This window comes from Oculina patagonica, chromosome 13 (genome assembly GCF_052425735.1).
Source record: "Oculina patagonica isolate OP01 chromosome 13, crgOcupat, whole genome shotgun sequence".
In the NCBI taxonomy this organism is placed as follows: Eukaryota; Metazoa; Cnidaria; class Anthozoa; order Scleractinia; family Oculinidae; genus Oculina; species Oculina patagonica.
In genome coordinates, this window is record NC_135770.1 from 22,862,047 (window position 1) to 22,883,211 (window position 21,165).

The following is a 21,165-nucleotide window of genomic DNA, read 5'->3' on the forward strand; positions in this document are numbered from 1 at the left end:
ATATCGAGAGCAGTAGCACCCTCGTAGCAAAGATCGAACAGCTACAGGAAGAAAATGAAGGCAGCACCAAGACACAACCTGAAGTACTCCAACGGGTAGAGCGCCGTCTGCAGGATCACAAGGAAAATCAGGGAAAATACCAAAGTCCGCGCTGGTCGGCGGACCGTTTCGTCGTTCTCGAACTCCGCTGAGGAAATTGCAGTTATCGTCGCTTCAAGAGTAAGTAAGAGAATTCTACTTTAAAAACTCACATTAGCTTATACATTTATAGTATATGCTTAATATTTCCTAAGAAATGACCCAGTGGTTCAAAGAAAAATTCGTTATTATTCGAAGTAACGGTAATGTGTTTTGGCGCGCATTTAAAATTATGCATAAATTAATTATTTATTGATAATTATGACATTCTCAACGGCGGTATAGCCTGCGAACGCAGACGTATTTGCTAACGGCGGTACGGCTTGACAGAAATCGTGCTATATTTTTAATTTGAGTTGATAAGTAGTTTATTTGTCATTTTTTGAAAAATATTGATTTGAAAGGCTGTAATTATTTCTCAGCTTGAATCATTAACCCTGCATAATTACCCCTACTGTGCTTCAAAAATATATTAACTGTAAACTCAGGTGACATTTTTTTTTTTGAAAAGTGAATTTTCTCTTCTACATGTTTATGTTATACATGTATACATTGTGTTGGCCCAAGATAGGGTTTGGATAATATTAACAGTTGTGAATGTGAGATTTTTATGCTTTTGTACAGTTACCAGTGATAACTTTATTGTCAGATCTTTATGCTTCTGTACTATTGCGAGTGACCACATTCATACATATGATTGATTTGCTTCTAAGAGTAAACCTGAGGCACAAAATAAACAATTTAGGTGACATTTATTCCAAGTAGAGTAAAATAAAATAATTTATGTCAGTCAATGTGAATTTTCCTGATGAGACTGAGAAAGGTTCTCTCCTACATGTTAATGCTAATTTAAAATAGGCAATTGTGTTGGCCTGAGATAGGGTCTGGATTTTTAACAGTCAAGATTGTGAGATCTTTAGGCTTTTGTACAGTTGCGAGTGGCAACTTTTTTGTCATATCTTAATGCTTATGTTCTATTGTGAGTGACTGCATTCATAGAGATCATTGATTGCTTCTAAGAGTAAACCTCAGAGACACATAAAATAAAAATTTAGGTGACATTTTCTCAAAGTAGAGTAAAATATAATGTCAGTCAATGTGAATTTTCCTGATGAGACTGAGAGAGGTTCCCTCTTACATGCTTATGTTATATAGGCAATTGTGTTGGCCCAAGATAGGATTTGAATTTTTATCAGTTATGAATGTGAAATCTTAATGCTTGTGTACAGTTGCGAGTGGCGACTTTATTGTCAGATCTTAATGCTTCTGTACTACATTGCGAGTGACCGCATTCATACAGATCATTGATTGCTTCTAAGAGTAAACCTGAGGCACATAAAATAAAATAAAAATTAGATGACATTTTCTCAAAGTAGTATAAAATATAATATGTCAGTCAATGTGAATTTTCCTGATGAGACTGAGAAAGGTTCTTTCCTACATTTTTACATGTATGTTATATAGGCAATTGTGTTGCCCTAAGAAAGGATTTTTGATTTTTAACAGTTATGAATGTAAGATCTTTATGCTTTTGTACAGTTGCGAGTGGCGACTTTATTGTCAGATCTTTATGCTTCTGTACTATTGTGAGTGACCGCATTCATAAAGATCACTGATTGCTTCTAAGAGTAAACCTGAGGCACATAAATTAAAAATTCAAAGTAGAGTAAAATATAATATGTCAGTCAATGTGAATTTTCCTGATGAGACTGAGAAAGGTTTTCTCCTACATGTACATGTTTATGTTATATACATGTAGGCAATTGTGTTGGCCCAAGATAATTAAGGTTTGGATTTTTAACAGTTATGAATGCAAGATCTTTATGCTTTTGAGGCACATAAAAAATAATTTCAGGTGACATTTACTCAAAGTAGAGTGAAATATAACCTACATCAGTCAATGTGAATTTTCCCTGAGGAGGGGAGGTTCTGTCCTACATGTTTATGTTATATAGGCAATTGTGTTGGCCCGAGATAGGGTTTGAATTTTTGACCATTATGAGCATGAGATTTGTCAGTTTGCAAGTGGTGAATTTATTCTCAGAGCTTTTTAAGCTTCTGTACTATTGCGAGTGACTACATTGTATTCATAAGGGGATTTGGAGTTTCAACTACATTTGTATTATGAGTGTGAGATCTTTATGCTTTTGAACAGATATTTACTGCAGCTTCTTTGAGACCTTTACAACTGCTAATGTAAGTAATATCTTATATTATTGTTTTTTTAGGAACTAACAAGACAAAGAGCTGCTCTTAAAAGCTGACTGAAAATGAGGTGCCAATCATGAAAAGGGAAGGGCTGCAGAAATTTTAATTTTTGAGGCATTGTGCCTAGAAACATACCAGTAATTGCAACTTTTTCTGTGAGTATGCTGTGCCAGAACTGTTGGCCTCAGTACTGAACACATGGATAGAGTAATTCAACTCAGATTTCATGAAATAGAAGTAAGGCATCATCATAAGACACTGATTCCATTATTTTGTTGACTATTGTGAATCAACAATTGAAACATTGAATTTTGTGTTTCATTGTGTCCATCATTTAGTGCTGTTTCACAGGGTGATTAGGAAAACCACACTTAATTTATTGTTATATTATGAAGTGATGTCATTATGTTTGTTTTATATCATAAACTGTGCCATGCACATTGCATTTTACAAAATGTACATAAAACAATCAATGGATTAGATAGTTTGCTCAGTGACCTTGCCAAATTGTTGTTGTTATGTTGCTTATTTGAACCAGGATCAACAAACTAAAAAATTAAGAAAAAATAAGTAAACAATCAGTTTTTGGTGGTACTAAGGAAGGGTTCTGCATCTACCGGTATTTAGAATTTGACTACCCCATCATTCTAACCACCAATAGTTTAAGAGTATATTGCTTCTGTGCACTATATATAAGGGTGTGTAAACACAGGCCTGCTTCCACTAATGGAATCAGGCCTGAATGCTTCACAGCTGGCTTCGCAGATCCAGTGATTGAATAATTTATTTGAGACTTGTCCCAAAACATTCAAAAAATATTTATAACTACTATGTGGGAGGTGCGGTGGCCTAATGGTTAGCGCGCTCGACACCGAGTCGAACAGCCTGGGTGGGGCGCTGCGTTGTGTTCTTTGGCAAGACACTTTGCTCTCACAGTGCCTCTCTCCACCCGGTGTATAAATGGGTACCGGCGAATTTACTGCTGGGGGGTAACCCTGCGATGGACTAGCATCCCATCCAGGGGGGAGTAGCAATACTCCTAGTCGCTTAATGCTACGGAAACCGGGATAAGCTCTGGCTGTATGGGCCTCATGGCCCGGACACAGACTTTACATAAAATACTGTATTAATTCGATTAAGCGCCCTGGCCGCTTATTAAATTTTCAGACCTTGGGAGTGGGTTCTTATTCAAGGTGGGCGCTAATTTGAGGTTGGGCGCTTAATCAAATAAATCCGCTATTTAATTTAATAAAAAAAATTAGCCAGTCTCATCTGACAGCAAAAAATTTTACTGTATTCATTTTTATTGTACGTATTTATAAACGACTGTTTAAAACACTTTATGTGACTATTTGTAATTTATGTAGGGAAGTAAGACAAAATAAAGAAATAAACAAATAAAAAAAAATATTGGTTTCACTGTATATGTTTGTCCACAGCATGCTTCTGGTGCCCCCCCCCCCCCCCCGGCCCCACCCTTTTTTTAGCAATTTGTATCATTTAGAATGCATCAAAAGGTGAAGCAAGGCTAATTAAAGGTGATTGTGAAACTTTTGTTGGACTTTAATGGGAATAAAACACACATTAAAGATGACTATGAAACTTTTGTTGGACATTAATGAGAATAAAACACAATTAAAAGATGGATGTGAAACTTTTGTTGGACATTAATGAGAATTAAACACACATTAAAGATGACTGTGAAGCTTTTGTTGTACATTTTAATGAGAATTAAAGGTAAACTAAAGATGGTTTTTGGAGACCTTTCCAAAAAGTTAAAGGTAAACTAATTGTATCTTTATTGGCCATTTATGAGAGCCTTTTAAAGCCTATGAAATGATTCTTTGAGTTAGCTTTTATCTTAAAATGCAATTTGTATGAAATGGTTCATTAGTATACCTTTATTTCATAAATAAAAGTTCATTAAAGGTACATTTAAAGTCTTTCCTAATGAAATTAAATGTGGTTTAAATACTTCAAATGTACAACTTTAATCTACCTTTAAAAGCAATTAAATCCGTTATTTCGTCCTGTGCCAACACCAATGTTTATTTGACTTACATTCTAATTGACCTCTGTTTCTTAACTTACATACTGAGATACTACTAAAATGTATCAGTCGATATCATTCTAAAATTACTAGTAAAGTTCCAAGGTCACTGGACAAAGATGTATCCCATGCCTTTGATGCTTTTGTCTCCATTATCAGGACTGGCGGTGGCCGCGTTCCCACACGTGTTTGAGCCATCAGGGTGCCCTCCTGTACCAAAGCCGATTCTGGAATCACAGCTTTTGCACTCATTTTGGTTGTTGCCAAGGAAGCCTATTCTTGCTTTAGAATGTGAAATAGACACAGCATTGAACCCTTCCTTGTTGCAGTATACCTGCAAGGAGGCCTGTGAGCCAATCAGCGTCTTCCACGTGTTACGACCCAGTGAGGTGGCGCGGTATTGCCCATCAGCGATCAGTGAGTACAGAGAGTTGGCCTGCTTGTCGAGGACAACGAAGTTCATCTGATGGCCGATCTTCATACCAAGACAAATCTTGGAAAAGGGTGTGTTCCAGTAGGTCGGTAACTTGGTCTCATGATGGTCAAACCCAGTTTTTCCTCCTGCAAGATTGAAGTCAATCTTGTTGCTCCAGAGTTGAGAATCGTAACGAAAGGTTGACTATCGAGAAAAAAAAACAATAATCGCAATATTTAATACAAACTGAGAGTTGCACCATCCCAACAAAAGGCTTTTCTTAAATTGTTTGAGATCTTGCGATGATTTCATAGACACTACACAGCACCTTTAAAAACTGTAGAACCTTATTTTACCTTAGTAAACATTTTGTGACAAAAATTGTTTTGGAGGATTACCTGTGTCACGGCTAAGTTAAGTTTGTTTTATTACGTTTTGCCAAATATTGGCTATGAAACTTAATGTTTGCAGAGAAATTACTTCTATGTATCTTAATGACAAAACCAGAGCCTCATTACAACCAAATCTGTTTCCCGGGCGTTTTAATTTATAGACTAATTATAGTTGTTCTATGGAGGTCAAGTGTCAAAGAATGGGGGAAGACTTCAAAGAGCTTGGCTTCCCTCTCAAGGAGATATCTCTTGGTTAGTTCCTGATTTTGGACTTGAATTCCTACATGTTGCATTTCGCTTTAAGCGTTTACCAGTTTATTGTCTCGTTTGATTGAGTAACACAATAACAAGCACAACAACAACCACAAGTATACTTTCGTACAGAAAAAATATGGGAGAGATGAGTGCATGGTTCCTACACAGGTTTTATCATCTATTTACGACTAACGAAACGGAAATTAAGGCTTGTGCTTTGATTGGTTTAATTAGTTCGTACGGCAAAGAATTGAAACTTCGCTCTCGATCGCCCACCTGAGAATCTGTTTATACACTCGTATCTAAATTTAACATTCTTCAAAACAAACCGACTTGTTCTGTTTTCTTTCGGGAATTAATTAATCCGTTTTTAAGAGTTTCAGATGCCAGAAGTTTCCTAATCGAATCCATTGCTGTTGAATTTCTCGTTCGCCACACAACAAAACAGTCTAAATAATACATACAATCTATGTGCGGATAACAAAATTTTCCACATTCCCACGCCGGCATCTGAATGCATTCTTGTCGATTCTGCTTGTTGTACATCGCGCAACCTCAGAGCCGATTGCAGATATGGCCATATTGGGTGTGGTATCTGGTAGAGACGCCCGTGGCCGCTCTCGCCGTTTTATTGCGCCTGCAAGCACTATGTACATCGGAGTCTCCCCAGCTAAAACGTCTCTAAGAAGCCTCTGCGGAGGAGAGAGTCCCATGCCTAAATTTAACTTATATACGTGACACAGTCCCTTTATGTTACAGTCAAGGTAACAAGCACTAGTTTTCTGAAGGAGAACTAAAGGTTGCGATCGAATCCTTCTGCCTCCAAAGAAAAACACAGCGCCAATACTCCGAAAGTTGTCACTTACACATAACGCCACAAGAATACGTCACAACGTGTGACAATGTTTTAGATTACATAATTTTAGATTATAGAGTGCCATGTTTACCTTAGCGCCGTCAATTTTCATGACCAGCGTCCATCCACCACCACCGCATGCTCCAAGGCCATGAATTGTCATGTGACAAAAAACAGGGACCTTCCCAGCGTTTATTTGAAGTAAGTAAGCTCTATTCCCCTGCGACCTGATAACAAAACATAAGAAGAAATAAATGAGAAGTAAACCACTCCTGTGTAATACTTTCTTCATATGACAACGACCAAACTACGGCGTTAAAAGGAGAGGAATGTTCATGAATTTAAAAACTATATTTTTTGCCAAAACTTGCTAAAATAAAGCATAGAAGATAAAAAGTCATTTCAAACTTTTTTTCCTCATTGGGTGCCTTTGATACTTATATGTTGTAACTTGTCAACGTACTTATGATTCGCGTAAATGTCTTTACACGACGCGAAGGACGAACCTGCAAAAGATAAAATGCAATAAAGTTGAGCACGAACCAAGACAAAGATTCTAAATCAAACAAGAGACACATTTTTACACGGCGCAAGACATGGTGTTTCGTTATGCGACCGTCAAAAGACGAGCCTGCCCAAGATAAAATTCAATAAGTTAAGCGAGAAACAAAACAGAGAGATTAAATCAAACAGGAGGCAGAATTCTAGAAGCTTTTACACGACGCCAGACACGTAACTTCGTTACACGACGCAAAGGACAAACTGTCCATGATAAAATGCAATAAAGTTTAGCAAGAAACAAAAGAAAGAACATCAAAAAGTGACTCAATTTTATACCAGATTCAACGTTGAGTTTTCCACGAGATGTGCCATTGACTAAGCGAACAAGCTTCTGAAAGTTTTTCTCCAAAGTGGCTTCAAGAGATTTGATGGCTTTCTCGGTCTTGTCTGAATCTTTCACGTTGGTGATCTCAGTGTTGCCTGAATTTTCATTCACGTTGACGATAATTGTTTTGTCACTCTTTTTGGCAAGAGCCGGAGTCGACACGGGTGCAGTGTTGTTTCCATCTGCAGTTACGATCGCGATCACACAGGATAGCTGCAGAATGAACCGAACCGAGTTCAAAAACGAGTGCATCTTGTTGAGTAACGTCTTAACGAATTGCTCACTATTGGAGACTTAGCATTATAACAAAAATTTTAACGAGTCGTGATTTTATCTCCTTGTTTATTTGGTATTTATTTGTAGTGCATTAACAAAGCAAACACTCCGGCAAAGCTGAATTTGCCACTTAATCAATCCATCAATAAATCAATCAAACAATCGATTAATACTTGAGTGGAATGATATTTCTTCACGCAATGTTATGGTTAGATATAGATACACGTCTCAGCATTATATATCTTATCCTCTCTTAGTGTGTTAAAAAAAAACTGACTACCAAACGTTCGGCGGGAGAAGTGGTTTTAAAATATATAAAAAATGTCAATTTAACGGAATATTGTCCTTCAGACTATCTGCATGAGTTGCAAGGTAATTACTGACTCTACGTTTTCAAGAATACGTTTACCACTTAAAACGTCGTCTGTGTCAATAAACCGTCGCCACTTTCCCTGAGGACTGGCACACGCTATTCAAATAACAATTCATCGGCTGGTGATATTCCCATGAGATATTAAAGGAGCTTTGTCGAAGGTCGGATAATCTTGAAAGAAACAAGACTCAATTGTGTCACGTTTCTCGTTTTTTATCCATCTCAATATGCAGTAGCCATCCTCGCTTTTTTGGTATATTATTACTTCTCCCTTCAATTTGATATTAGAAATATAATAACATAAATACCTAAAGCCTATTTATATACTAGAAATTGCTAAAACTGCAAAAATAACCCAAAGTTATCATTTCTACCATTATTTACGGCCAAAAATCCCGGTACATGATTGCAGTTTGCTAGAAATTCCAAAGGAAACGTTTATGAAGGACTGCGACATAGAATTTGCACGACGTTTCGGCTAGTCGTGCTCGTCTCAGTGAAGAGTGAATTGAACAACTTAGCGACGTTTCTTTTGATCCGAAATTTACCGTTGGTTTCAACCAACGGGGATAATTTTCCACGAGGAAGGATTTTGGATGACAAAAACAACGTTAGGCCTTGATCTAAAGAACAATATCATGACCCAGAAAGGGATCGTACAGGCAGTTAAGGATTTGCTTCGCTTCTTTCTCTTCGGCTTCAAGTTGTTTTCTTTACCACCGAGGATTCTGAACGTCTGCTGTTGCTGCTTATTCCGTGGATTCGTCAGTTTCTCTAAGATGTTTAGCGCTGCATAATTAGCGCCGAAAATGCTTCGTAAGAACTTATGAGACACTGTGATGATCAGGCTTCGTAAACATTTACTCGCATTTTCTTTATAATGTGATTTGAAAATTTTTCAAAAGAAAGCCAATTGTTCATTTGGCATTTGTATTTTTTCTTCGACGTTTTTTATGACTACGGTGTTTTATTTAGAAATCAGAATACGTCTCTGCCCTAGTAGGTAGGTTTTCAAGGAAGCTTATGGCAAAAAGAAAACTTTTTATGTACGTAAAAACGGTGGAATTAAATAAAATCTTCACGAGCTCATTCATTCATTAATTCATTCATTCACTTTATTTAGCTGTAGCAATACATGTATTCCTGTTTATGATATTTGTTTGTAGTGCATTAATTAACATATAGCTCCACTAGTCCATAGTCATTATAAATCATTGAGTGGAATCTCAATGTCTTAGTTATGTGTCTTATATCGAGAAATATTCTAGGTTTCGTTTTCATTTAAATGTAGCATTTCGAGTTTAGGTTTACATACGTCTCGACAGAAGGGGATGTATTAACCTCAGTCGTTATGAATTTTATATGTGTTTCGTTATAGTACAGAACCCAACCCAGCAAATTTGGGCCGGAAAAATGGTTAAATTTTTAAAAGGTAAGGCAAAGTTGACAATAATAGGAGGGTTACCATTCCCATAATAGTTTAGGCATTATTTATAGGACAATTTCGATATATTAAAATTCCGACTTGGCTTCCTTGCTTAGGAATATACAACAATCAATTTTGAGTGATGAATAAATCATTTCTTTTGTTTTATACCCCCAAGTCTCTTTAGATATCAAACTTGGCTTATTTGCTTTCTTTTTTTACTCTCTTTTTTATTAAAATCTGCCACTAAAAAAATCGACTTTACTCGAAATGAAATGCTCGCTCCCACTGTCTAATTCTCTATTTTCCAATTGCCCATAATTCACTTTGTTTGCCCGCCAAATTTTGCATAAACTATTGTTTTGGAAATATGCAGTCCTCCCAAGAGAATTTGAAAACAATAGTTTATGCAAAATTTGGGGGGCAAACAAAGTGTATTATGGGCACTTGGAAAATAGAGAATGTCTATAGGTGGAAATTATAAGACCGTGATGCGGGCACGAGGTCCTGGTGACAAGCGCGCACGCAAAATACGCTTCCTTCAATGATAGTCCAAGACATAATGCGTCATCTATGTCAGACTGAAAAATCGTGCGTATCATGGAGAGCGCCTGGGATAAATGGCCTCTGTAAAAAAAAGTCTTAAAAGATGCTTAGGTTGGACTTTGAGACTTTTAAAGAAGAGACTGTTGACCTGAAAGGGACTGAGACTGAAAGTGGCGTTAGCTCTGTCTCTTGAATCACCTAAAAAGGCCGTGCAATTTTTCGATAATAGAAGGGCACGAAACTTCCGGAGTGTGGCCCAGTCTCTCGTTACCACAAGTTGGGTGGGCGAGGAGATCATTCATTGAGTCTTGCAAGTAATACCTTATTGTTACTTATTTTCGCGGGACTTTATTTTCGCGATTTTCGCGATCTTCAAAAAATCGCGAAATTAAAGACCCGCGAAAATTTATTTCAAACGTTTTCTATTGTATTTTTTATGCTAATTAGGGATTTTTGGTCAAATCGCGAAAATTAAGTGCCGCGAAATATGCCCGTTCCATTTTCGCGAAATTAAGTTCCCGCGAAAATAAGTAACAATAAGGTAATATGTTCTAAAACGTTTGTTTCTAGAGGACTGGAGGAATGAAAACACAATATTGAAACATAACCTTTGATAGCAAGGTAAGAGTAACAAAGCGTTCAACTCATTTGAAATTAAACTGGGACACAGCTATTGGAAACGCGCTTTGGATCCGTAATTACTTAGCCCTAAAAATGTACGATACTCCATTACTGAGAGGCCCAGGGGTTTGGGCAAAAGGGAACATGTGTAATTCTTTTAATGGGGACAAGAAAAGTTATACGATTATTTTGTGAACTTTTCGTGGAACAAACTTTAGGGAACCAGTAAATTTCTCAATGGCGAACATGGAAGATATATGCAATTTTGTTAAGGTATGAAGAGAATATGTATCACCCCCACCTCCCCTACCCCTGGGAGGCCTTCTGGCGGGCTGGAACTTACGTGTGGCGTATGCATGTATAACAACCAAATATTAGTCAAACACTTGCGAATTCTCAACACCAATGTTTATTTGTTATATACTTGACAACTCACTCTTAAATCTTTTTCAGCACATGCCGAGAAACAACTAGATTAATCAGTCAGTTTCATTCTATGTTTGCGGTTTCTTACTTTTCTAACAACATATCTTCTAACGGCTTCTAATTATAACGTTCTCGGTTTTCTTCTCACTGAACCAAGATATATCCCATGGCTTTGGTGTTTCTGTCTCCACACGTGTTAAAGTTTTGCGTACCAAACCCGATTCTGGAATCACAGGTGTTGCAGTCGTTTTCGTTGTTACCAAGGATACCGATTCGTGCTTTGGAATATTTTGCGCTGCTTTCAGCATTGAACCCTTCCTTGTTACAGTTGGTCTGCAAATGGGCCAGTGAGCCAATCAGAGTCTTCCATGTGTTACGACCCAGTGAGGTGGGGCGGTATTGCCCATCAGCGATCAGTGAGTACAGAGAGTTGGCCTGCTTGTCGAGGACAACGAAGTTGATCTGTTGACCGATCTTCATACCAAGACAAATCTTGGAGAAGGGTGTGTTCCAGTAGGTCAGTAACTTGGTCTCATGATGGTCAAAGCCAGTCTTTCCTCCTGCAAGATTGAAGTCAATCTTGTTGCTCCAGAGTTGGGAATCGTAACGAAAGGTTGCCTATCGAGAGAAAAAAATTCGCAATATTTAATACAAACTGAGAGTTGCACCATCCCAACGAAAGGCTTTTCTAAAATTGTTTGACATCTTCAGGTTATTTCATAGACACTACGCAGCACCTTTAAAAAATTGTAGAACCTTATTTTACCTAATAGTAAACATTTTGTCACTAAAATTATTTTGGAAGACTTTACGCTTATTAAGTTACAGTCACGGTAGCAAGCACTAGTTTTGTTTATTCTCTGAAGAAGAACTAAAGGTTTCGATCGAATATTTCTGCCTCCAAAAAACACAGCGCCAATACTCCGAAAGTTGTCACTTAAGGTGGCCCGCGGGTATTTCTGGGTGCGAAGGTGCTCTTTTTTAAGTCGAATTTTAAGCACGTAAACATAGGCCGATTTCTATGATATTTGGCAATCGAAATAAGAAATGTCCAAATTTTATCAAGCTTTTAATTTTAGAACAAACAAAATAAACATTCGCGAGAAATAAACATTTAATGAAAAAACGATTTTTCGAAAAAATGCGATTATTTTCAAAACGCGAAGATAGATTTTTTTCTAATTATTGTCAATAAGTTCAATTTATCCTAGGTTTCGTGTGAGCAAGTTCCACCTAAATCGGCTGGGTAGAAACTGCTCTACAGTTGACTGTTGAATTTTCGCATCGAAATATCGTTGTTGGGTATTTTCGCCAGCTATTGCAACAACGCTGAATTAATGCTAAGATTTGTTCTTTTATTTGAAAGCTCAATACCACCTAACACACTGCTGAAAAATCTGAAACGATCGGAAACTCTCTGCAAAAGTTATAAACCAATGAAGTATAAGTTGTTTACGGTTCGTAAATTGTAAACTAAGAAATATTCAATCTTTTCCAATTAAAAAAAAATCTACCGATTTTTTTCTTTTATTTTTTAGTATGTAAAAATCCAACATATAAACAAACGCTCGTATCTAGTTTCGAGTGTGAAGTCTCGATGAAACTCGTCGAATTGGGCTCGTCAAGATAGCCACCCATCGTCTTTAAGTTTAAAGCGCTTTGGAAACCCCTCAACTTAAGTAAATTATTCATACCTGCCGCATCCCCAAGAGTATTTTGTAATTCTAATGAAAATCCAGCTTTGCTTGTATTTGTGCATTTCTTTGTGCAATGAATGTCTTTGAGAGCAAAATACACTTGGGAATGCGGCAGGTTTGAAGGTGGTATAGGTGGTATTGAGCTTTCAAATAAAAGAACTGATCTTAGCATTAATTCAGCGTTGTTGCAATAGCTGGCGAAAATACCCAACAACAATATTTTGGTGCGAAAATTCAACAGTCAACTGTAGAGCAGTTTCTACCCAGCCGATTTAGTTGAAACTTGCTCACACGAAACCTAGGATAACTTGAATTTATTGACAATAATTAGAAAAAAATCTGTCTTCTCGTTTTAAAAATAATCGCATTTTTTCGAAAAATCGGTTTTTCATAAAGTGCTTATTTCTCGCGAATTTTTATTTTGTTTGCTCTAAAATTAAAAGCTTGATAAAATTTGGACATTTCTTATTTCGATTGCCAAATATCATAGAAATCGGCCTATGTTTACGTGCTTAAAATTCGAAATACCCGCGGGCCACCTTAAACATAACACCACAAGAATACGTCATAATGTTTGACAATATTTTTACTACATTGTTTTAGATTAGAGAGTATCATGTTTTACCTTAGCGCCGTCAATTTTCATGACCAGCGTCCATCCACCACCACCGCATGCTCCAAGGCCATGAATTGTCATGTGACAGAAAACAGGGACCTTCCCAGCGTTTATTTGGAGCAAGTAAGCTCTATTCCCCTGCGACCTGATTACAGAACATAAGAAAAAATTAATGAGAAGCAAATCACATCTCAGTATAATACCTTTTCTAACACCTTTCTAGATGGTAAAACCGTTCAAGAAAAACTAGGAAAACTAATATTTAGAGCTTTTTCAAAAGGTCTTTTTCTGCAAGAAATTTATCGAACTTTAGTGGTTAAAAAAGATGCTTTAAAAATAGGACAACGAACAAACTGCGGTGGTCAAAGGTAAGGATTGTTCATTAGAAATTTAGATTTTTTTTTCACAACTTGCTCAAAAAGCACAAAAGTTGTACGGTTATTTCGTCTATCATTTTTAAGTTCCTTTTTTCTTTTTTACTCATTGGGTGCTTTTGATACTTATATGTTGCAACCTGACAACGTACTTATGGTTCGCGTAAATGTCTTTACACGATGCGAAGGACGAACCTGCAAAAGATAAAATAAATTAAGTTAAACGAGAAACGAGACACAGGTACTAAATTAAACAAGAAACACATTTTTACACGACGCAAAGGGGGCCTGCCTAAGATTAAATTCAATCAAGGCTAGTTAAGGGAGAAACAAAACAGAGAGATTAAATCAAAGAACAGGCACAATTCTATAAGCATTTACACGACGGAAGACACGTTGCTTCGTTACATGACGCAAAGGACAAACTTGTCCACGATTAAATGCAATAACGTTGGGCGAGAATCAAAACAAAGATCTTAATCAAACAAGAGGCACAATTTTACACGACGCAAGACACGTCGCTTCGTTACACGACGCAAAGGACAAACCTCCATGATAAAATGCAATAAAGTTTAGCAAGAAACAAGACAAAAGAATCAAGCAAATGACACAATTTTATACCAGATTGAACGTTGGGTTTTCCACGAGATGTGCCATTGACTACGCGAATAAGCTTTTGAAAGTTTTTCTCCAAAGTTGCTTCAAGAGATTTGATGGCTTTCTCGGTGTTGTGTGAATCTTTCACATTGGCGATCTCGATGCTGCCTGAATTTCCATTCGCGTTCACGATAATTGCTTTTTCGCTCTTTTTCGAAGGAGCCGGAGTCAACACGGGTGCAGTGTTGTTGCCATCAGCAGTTACGATCGCGAAAACACAGGATAGCTGCAGAATGAACCGAACTTTCAGAGACGAGCGCATCTTGTTGAGTAATGTCTTTACGAAGTACCCGCTATTGGAGACTTAACATTAAAAGAAAAACTTTAACGAGTCGTGATTTTATCTTTGTGTTTATTTGGTATTTATTTGCAGTCCATTAACAAAGCAAACACTCCGGCAAAGCTGAATTTGCCACTAAGTTAATCCATCAATAAATCAATCGATTAATCCTTGAGTGGAATAATATATCTTCACGCGATGTTATGGTTAGATATAGATACACGTCTCAGCATTAAATATCTTCCTTATTAGCCTCTCTTAGTGTGTTATTTTAAAGTGACAAAATTGACTATCAAACTTTCTGCGGGAAAAGTTTATTATAACAATAATCTTAACGAGTCGTGATTTTATCTTCTTGTTTATTTGATATTTTATTTGTAGTGCATTAACAAAGCTAACACTCCGGCAAAGCTGAATTTGCCACTAAGTCAATTCATCAATAAATCAATCGATTAATCCTTGAGTGGAATAATACATCTTCACGCGATGTTATGGTTAGATATAGATACACGTCTCAGTATTATATATTTTCCTTATTATTTCTCACTTGGTGTGTCAGTTATTTTCAAGTATAAAAACTTACTACCAAACCCAGGGTGGTTATCATAGAAATATTAATGCACGAGAGAATTGTTCTCCAGATCATTTGCAGAAGTGTCACACGCTAAACGGTATAGAGAGATTCAATAAAAGGCAATTACTGACTCTACGTTTTCAAGACTACGTTTACCCGTACCACTTAAGGTATCACGGAAGGAAAATTGGCGTTTTCGTTCTAAGTCAAATTGTGTGCAAACCACCAATGGTAACCCTAATAAAGTATATATTTTCTGAAAGCTTATTGAATGAAGTTTCTAATGAGAGATTTTGTTTGCATCATATAGCCCATAATAAGCAACGTCAGCATTTTGTTTACAATTATGATGTTGTGCAACTTTGGGTTTATTTGAGAACACATTTAAATGAGAGCCTAAACTTTTATGTGGAATTTGATCTACATATATTGCTCTAAAAACGGTGTCTCAGATTTTCCTTTTCTTGCTCCATTAATTTTTTATGAATTTTTAATCTTAAAGAAGCCCTAAAAACGCCATTTTAAAGTTTAAAAATTCATAAAAAATTAATGGAGCAAGAAAAGAAAAATCTGAGACACCGTTTTTTAGACCAATATATGTAGATCAAATTCCACATAAACGTTTTTGTTCTCATGTAAATGTGTTCTCAAATAAACCTAAAGTTGCGCAACATCATTTTTGCAAACAAAATGCTGACGTTGCTTAGTATGGTCTATATGATCAAAACAAAATCCAAACTTACCATCTTTATTCAATAAACTTTCAGAAAATATATACTTTATTGGGGTTACCATTGATGGTTTGCACACAATTTCGCTTGGAACGAAAACGCCAATTTTCCTTCCGTGATACCTTAAACGTCGCCTGTGTCAATAAACCGTCGCCACTTCGACTGAGGACTGGCACTCGCCATTCAAATAACACTTCATCGGCTGGTAATATTCCCATGGAATTTTAAAGGAGTTCTGTCGAAGAACGGAGCATCTTGGAAAAACATGGCTAAATTTTGTCACGTTTCTTGTTTTTTATCCACCTTTAATTGCAAAAACTATCTTTGCCTATATTGGTATATTATTACTTCTTTCTTCAAACGAAATAAAAAAATGAAAGATGTAATAACAAAAAAAACCTTAAGCCTATTGTATTTTACGACAAATTGCATAAAAAAGCAGAAATAACAACTCAAAGCTATCATGATTCTTATCATCGATTATTTAACGGTCAAAATCCTTGCACATAATTGCAGTTAGGGGAAATTTCAAAGGGAATGTTTATGAAGGGATACGACAAAGATTTTGCACGACTTTTCAGCTAGTCGTGCTCGTCTCAGTGAAGAGTTAATTGAACACCTCAAAGACGTTTCTCCTTAACCAAAATTTACACTTGGTTTGAAAAAGATAAATAATTCATTTTTCACCAAGAAGGATTTTGGATGTTGAAAACAACGTACGTTAGGTCTTGATCTATCGATGGCATACAGAGGCCCATCGCTGTGGAACAACACGTTAGCCAACGACTATTCGAATGTCGGCGCAACTTGCAAATCATCAAAATTGGAAGACAGGATATAAACATTTTAATTCACAACAATTCTTCCACAATTTTTAAAGACGAAGATTTTATTTATTTTTAGATGAATATTTTCAGGAATATGATTTCAGGCGTAGTTAGCTTTTGGACACACATTTTAATCCTGGGTTTTCAATGAAATTTTTTAATGTATTAACACTGCACTTAAATTTCATTTATCGTGCATACATAAAGGTATATCTAACTATCTATGAAACAATATCATGACTAGGAAATGGATCGTACAGACAGTTTAGGATTTGCTTCGCTTCGTTTCCCTCCGGCTTTATAGTACTTTATTACTATTCTGAACGTCTTCTGTTGAAGCTTTGTCTCAGAATTCGTAATTAAGTTCCTCGACGATTTTGAGCTCTGCCGGTATAAGCGCTTAGTCGTCAAAGACTAAGTAACTATTGGAAATATTCGAAGGTCTCCGGTTCAATGTAAGTACAAGAAGCCTGCAAACGGACACTTTGGTGACTATACTAAAGAGGTTTAAGCTGAAGAAAACAGTAATCAGAGGAAGGGTGCAAGACGAAAACAAGACGGAAAGATATTATCAAGGGTAGATATTGCATTTCCAAACAATTAAAATGTTTATTGTTTTGACGTGTATGGTATTAATTTCCGCGTGTTTAAATTACGTGCAATGTTTTCTTCGCGCATTTTTTAGCTTCTGATAGAGTAGCATCCTCGGAGACCCAGGGGCAGTTAGTGGGGGCGAAAGAAACGCGAAACTGCGGGCCAAAATAGCGCGAAACTGCGCGCAAAAAAAATTAGCATATATAAAAAGTTGTATTGACTGAAAGTGCCCCTGGAGAAAGTGTCTTACCAGACCAGTTCAAAAACCTCTCTGAATACTGCCTCCCGATTGGGCAGAAAAATCTTTTGTATTCCCTTTGTATTATTCTGCCCAATCGGCGACCAGCCTGACTACAGTCCTTTTGGTGTGTTCCACACGAAATATGTACACAAAGCCAGTTCGCTCGCCGTACCTGTCTTGCTTGTTCGCCAAGAATTTGCTCGGGAAGGAAAAGTTTCGGCTAGTGCCTCCTCAACTTGGATGTGAAGTGTCGGGAAAATTTTGTCTTCGGGAAATATGACCGTCATTTGAGTGCTACAATTGTTGCTGCACGTATTACACGCGCGCGTAGCTAATCGGTCGATCGACGGAAAAATTTTACAAAATGTAAGCTGCGATCGATCTTCTATTATCTCACCTATAAAAAACTTAGGAATCGCTGCTGCACGCTTTGCACGCGTAGCTCATCTGCCGGGCTTGTTCGTAAAAAAATTACTCTTGTTTGGAAAATTTTCGCGTAAAGCTGTCATTGATCTTCCCAGAAAAAATCTGAAAACATCCATTACAGCAGTGCAACTAGCATATCGCACACAAACTTTTAAAACTCGCAAACGATCGACGATCGACCACAATATGAAGAATCTGCCGTTTGTCCGCGTGCATGGCCGTCAAACTTTCGACGTTTTCCACCAGGGGAGGCACTAGCCGAAACTTTTCCTTCCCGAGCAAATTCTTGGCGAACAAGCAAGACAGGTATGGCGAGCGAACTGGCTTTGTGTACATATTTCGTGTGGAACACACCAAAAGGACTGTAGTCAGGCTGGTCGCCGATTGGGCAGAATAATACAAAGGGAATACAAAAGATTTTTCTGCCCAATCGGGAGGCAGTATTCAGAGAGGTTTTTGAACTGGTCTGGTAAGACACTTTCCCCAGGGGCACTTTCAGTCAATACAACTTTTTATATATGCCAATTTTTGTTGCGCGCAGTTTCGCGCTATTTTTGCCCGCAGTTTCGCGTTTCTTTCGCCCCCACTAACTGCCCCTGGGTCTCCGAGGATGATAGAGTAGCCAACATCTTCTATTCTTCTCATATTCTATTTAATATATACACCCTATTGGATAGTTGACCATAGTTTAACATTTTATGCGCGCGGTTATGTTAAACCATCGAATAAGGGATTTATATGTTATTTCACTATTTTTCAACAAATTTTTAGTCCGTATTCCGTTGGTTTGTCCGTCCGTATTTTTGCCCTGTTCTAAAGTGTAATAACGTGGCATATTTGCGCGTTCTTTTGCCCTTATATAATAAAATGGCACAATAGTGGAATAATAAATAAATATAGGACAAATTCGTTCAACGAGTGTGACGGAGAAAACAAAGGAGAATTTGTGTGTATGTACGGTCGGATGAAAATAAAATCTTTATGAGCTTATTCATTGACTCATTCGCTTTATATAGCTGTAGCAATGTCTGCCTGTTTATATAATGTTATTAGTATAATTTCAGAGGTGATTATAAGAATTGAAGCATTTTGATTGGTCGAGAAGCTCGGCTTATGGGGCTTTAGTATAATTTCAGAGGTGATTATAAGAATTGAAGCATTCTGATTGGTCGAGAAGCTCGGCTTATGAGGCTATATTCACCCCCGCGCGAGGTGATTATAGCTTTGAAGGCTTGGTTACTTAGCCACGCCACCTTTGACATCCAGGGAAGTTAACATGGCCGCTTTTGCTGAATGAAAATTTCTTTGATTTGAAAGAAACCAGTCCAAGTCCTGGATATTTTAAACATTGGGAATTTTTCAAATTAACTACCACGACTTTTGGACCGAAAATATTTTCAAGAGATGGTTCTCAAGGCATTAGAAATGATCGTAAACACGGCGGTTTTGGCGATCGATGAGAAACTCAGTCAGATCGTTTGAGCAAACATTTTTTAGTTCTCTTCTCACCGGAGCTACTCATTTTTAGAGGATTCGCACATTCGCTTAGAAGTCATTCACAATCATACAAAGGTAACGGACATTTATCTTTCTCATTGTGTTTGTTTTGTTCCGTTTTAATTCTGATTGCAATCGATGATTTAAACTGGTTTACACCGTATGCTAGACTTGCCACAAGTCGACCTCGCGAGTTTTCCCGTATGCAAGCGAACACTTGTGTTTGCTGTTTTCTTGTTTGCTATCGTAATTTTTTTAAAGTCCTTGATGATCACCTCTAAAAATTATACTAAAACAATTATTTGCCTCAGGCTCAGTGATTATTGTTGAATAATCACTTCGCCTTCGGCGAATAATTGTTAAATATTCACCCCGCGCGAGGTGATTATAGCTTTGAAGGCTTGGTTACTTAGCCACGCCACCTTTGACATCCAGGGAAGTAAACATGGCCGCTTTTGCTGAATGAAAATTTCTTTGATTTGAAAGAAACCAGTCCAAGTCCTGGATATTTTAAACATTGGGAATTTTTCAAATTAGCTACCAAGACTTTTGGACCGAAAATATTTTCAAGAGATGGTTCTCAAGGCATTAGAAATGATCGTAAACACGGCGGTTTTGGCGATCAATGAGAAACTCAGTCAGATCGATTGAGCAAACATTATTTAGTTCTCTTCTCACCGGAGCTACTCATTTTAGAGAGGATTCGCACATTCGCTTAGAAGTCATCCACAATCATACAAAGGTATCGGACATCTACCTTTCTCATTGTGTTTGTTTTGTTCCGTTTTATTGCTTTAACTAAATACATTCTGATTGCAATCGATGATTTAAACTGGTTTACACCGTATGCAAGCCAACACTTGTGTTTGCTGTTTTCTTGTTTGCTATCGTTATTTTTTTAAGTTCTTGATTATCACCTCTAAAAATTATACTAAAACAATTATTTGCCTCAGGCTCAGTGATTATTGTTGAATAATCCCCTCGACTTCGTCTCGGAGATTATTCAACAATAATCACTTCGTCTTCGGCGTAGAATGTAAGTTTGCACTTGTTTCGAAATCGGAACCCAGACATTTTGCCGGGCCGGAAACAAACTCGTCAATAGTGTTTACGAACTTTGTTCTTCGTTGTTCTTCTAACTTTATATCGACCCCATGAGTGACTTAAATTGACTTTTGAAATTAACTAATTATTTCTTTTTTAGTTCATTCTGAAAGGGCAAAGGAGCGCTTTTTGCTTCTTTGCGGAAGAAGATACAAAAATACGGCCGACGCTTTGAAGTGGCAACTTGTTTACGGTTCATGCCTTTGCGGCAAGCGAGAAGAAACAATTTTGCTGGCTTCTTTCGAATTCGATAGTACTTTCGTTCAACAACAACTGCCGTTTAAATTCTCGCTAAAACGTAGTAACTTCTCACGGCTTGTTGGTAAACAAACTTGGAATAGAACTCGGAATGTGGGTTTCACAGTTTTCACGTTTAATTGGCTGTCGACAAGAAAACAACCTTATCCAAATTTTTGTTGAAAGTATGACTCGTGAATTGAGACGAACAGTTTCGTTTCAGAAGACTTCGAAATATAGGATAGAAAGATTATGTTTCGCTAGCTTTGAGTTCGATACAAAATTAAAAGGGTAAAGCGGCGAAAATATGGGATTGGATGTCTATTTTTTTTTTCAAAAGTCCGCTTATATGCGGTTGTTGCTGTATAACTTTTGTGCCAGCCAGGCTAAGCTTGTGACTGTTTTACTAGATGTAGAAACCGTAACAAAGTTGATCGCTTCT

General features: G+C 37.2%; 2 protein-coding genes and 1 pseudogene across 4 annotated transcripts in view; all 3 read right to left on the reverse strand.

The window, feature by feature from the left end:
- LOC144636424 (putative skeletal organic matrix protein 5) overlaps positions 1 to 14,493 on the reverse strand; it is a 49,983-nt gene extending 35,490 nt beyond the window's left edge. The window contains exons 1-4 of one of the 2 annotated variants that reach the window (XM_078495635.1): positions 14,177 to 14,493; positions 13,708 to 13,750; positions 13,191 to 13,326; positions 10,931 to 11,486 (exon numbers count right to left, since the gene is read on the reverse strand). In XM_078495635.1, coding sequence (XP_078351761.1) covers positions 11,013 to 11,486; positions 13,191 to 13,326; positions 13,708 to 13,750; positions 14,177 to 14,474 — 951 coding nt within the window. In that variant the 5' untranslated portion in view covers positions 14,475 to 14,493 and the 3' untranslated portion in view covers positions 10,931 to 11,012. Of the gene's footprint in view, positions 1 to 10,930; positions 11,487 to 13,190; positions 13,327 to 13,707; positions 13,751 to 14,176 lie in introns of those variants that run through there. The other variant, XM_078495633.1, reaches the window with a different exon arrangement.
- Positions 1 to 21,165, reverse strand: part of LOC144636444 (putative skeletal organic matrix protein 5) — a 143,408-nt pseudogene that overhangs the window by 88,491 nt on the left and 33,752 nt on the right. The window lies entirely within an intron of this gene.
- Positions 4,404 to 6,596, reverse strand: LOC144636517 (putative skeletal organic matrix protein 5). Its single transcript, XM_078495744.1, has 2 exons — positions 6,406 to 6,596; positions 4,404 to 5,015 (listed from the first exon to the last, which is right to left on the reverse strand). Exons 1-2 carry the CDS (start codon positions 6,475 to 6,477, stop codon positions 4,503 to 4,505), a joined length of 585 nt encoding a protein of 194 aa, XP_078351870.1. The 5' UTR covers positions 6,478 to 6,596; the 3' UTR covers positions 4,404 to 4,502.

Coding starts and splice junctions, on each gene's coding strand:
- LOC144636517 (XM_078495744.1), bottom strand. CDS start 6,477: ATGACAATTCATGGCCTTGGAGCATGCGGTGGTGGTGGATGGACGCTG. Junction 5,016..6,405: donor TGAAAATTGACGGCGCTAAG/GTAAACATGGCA, acceptor TTTTCTCGATAG/TCAACCTTTCGTTACGATTC.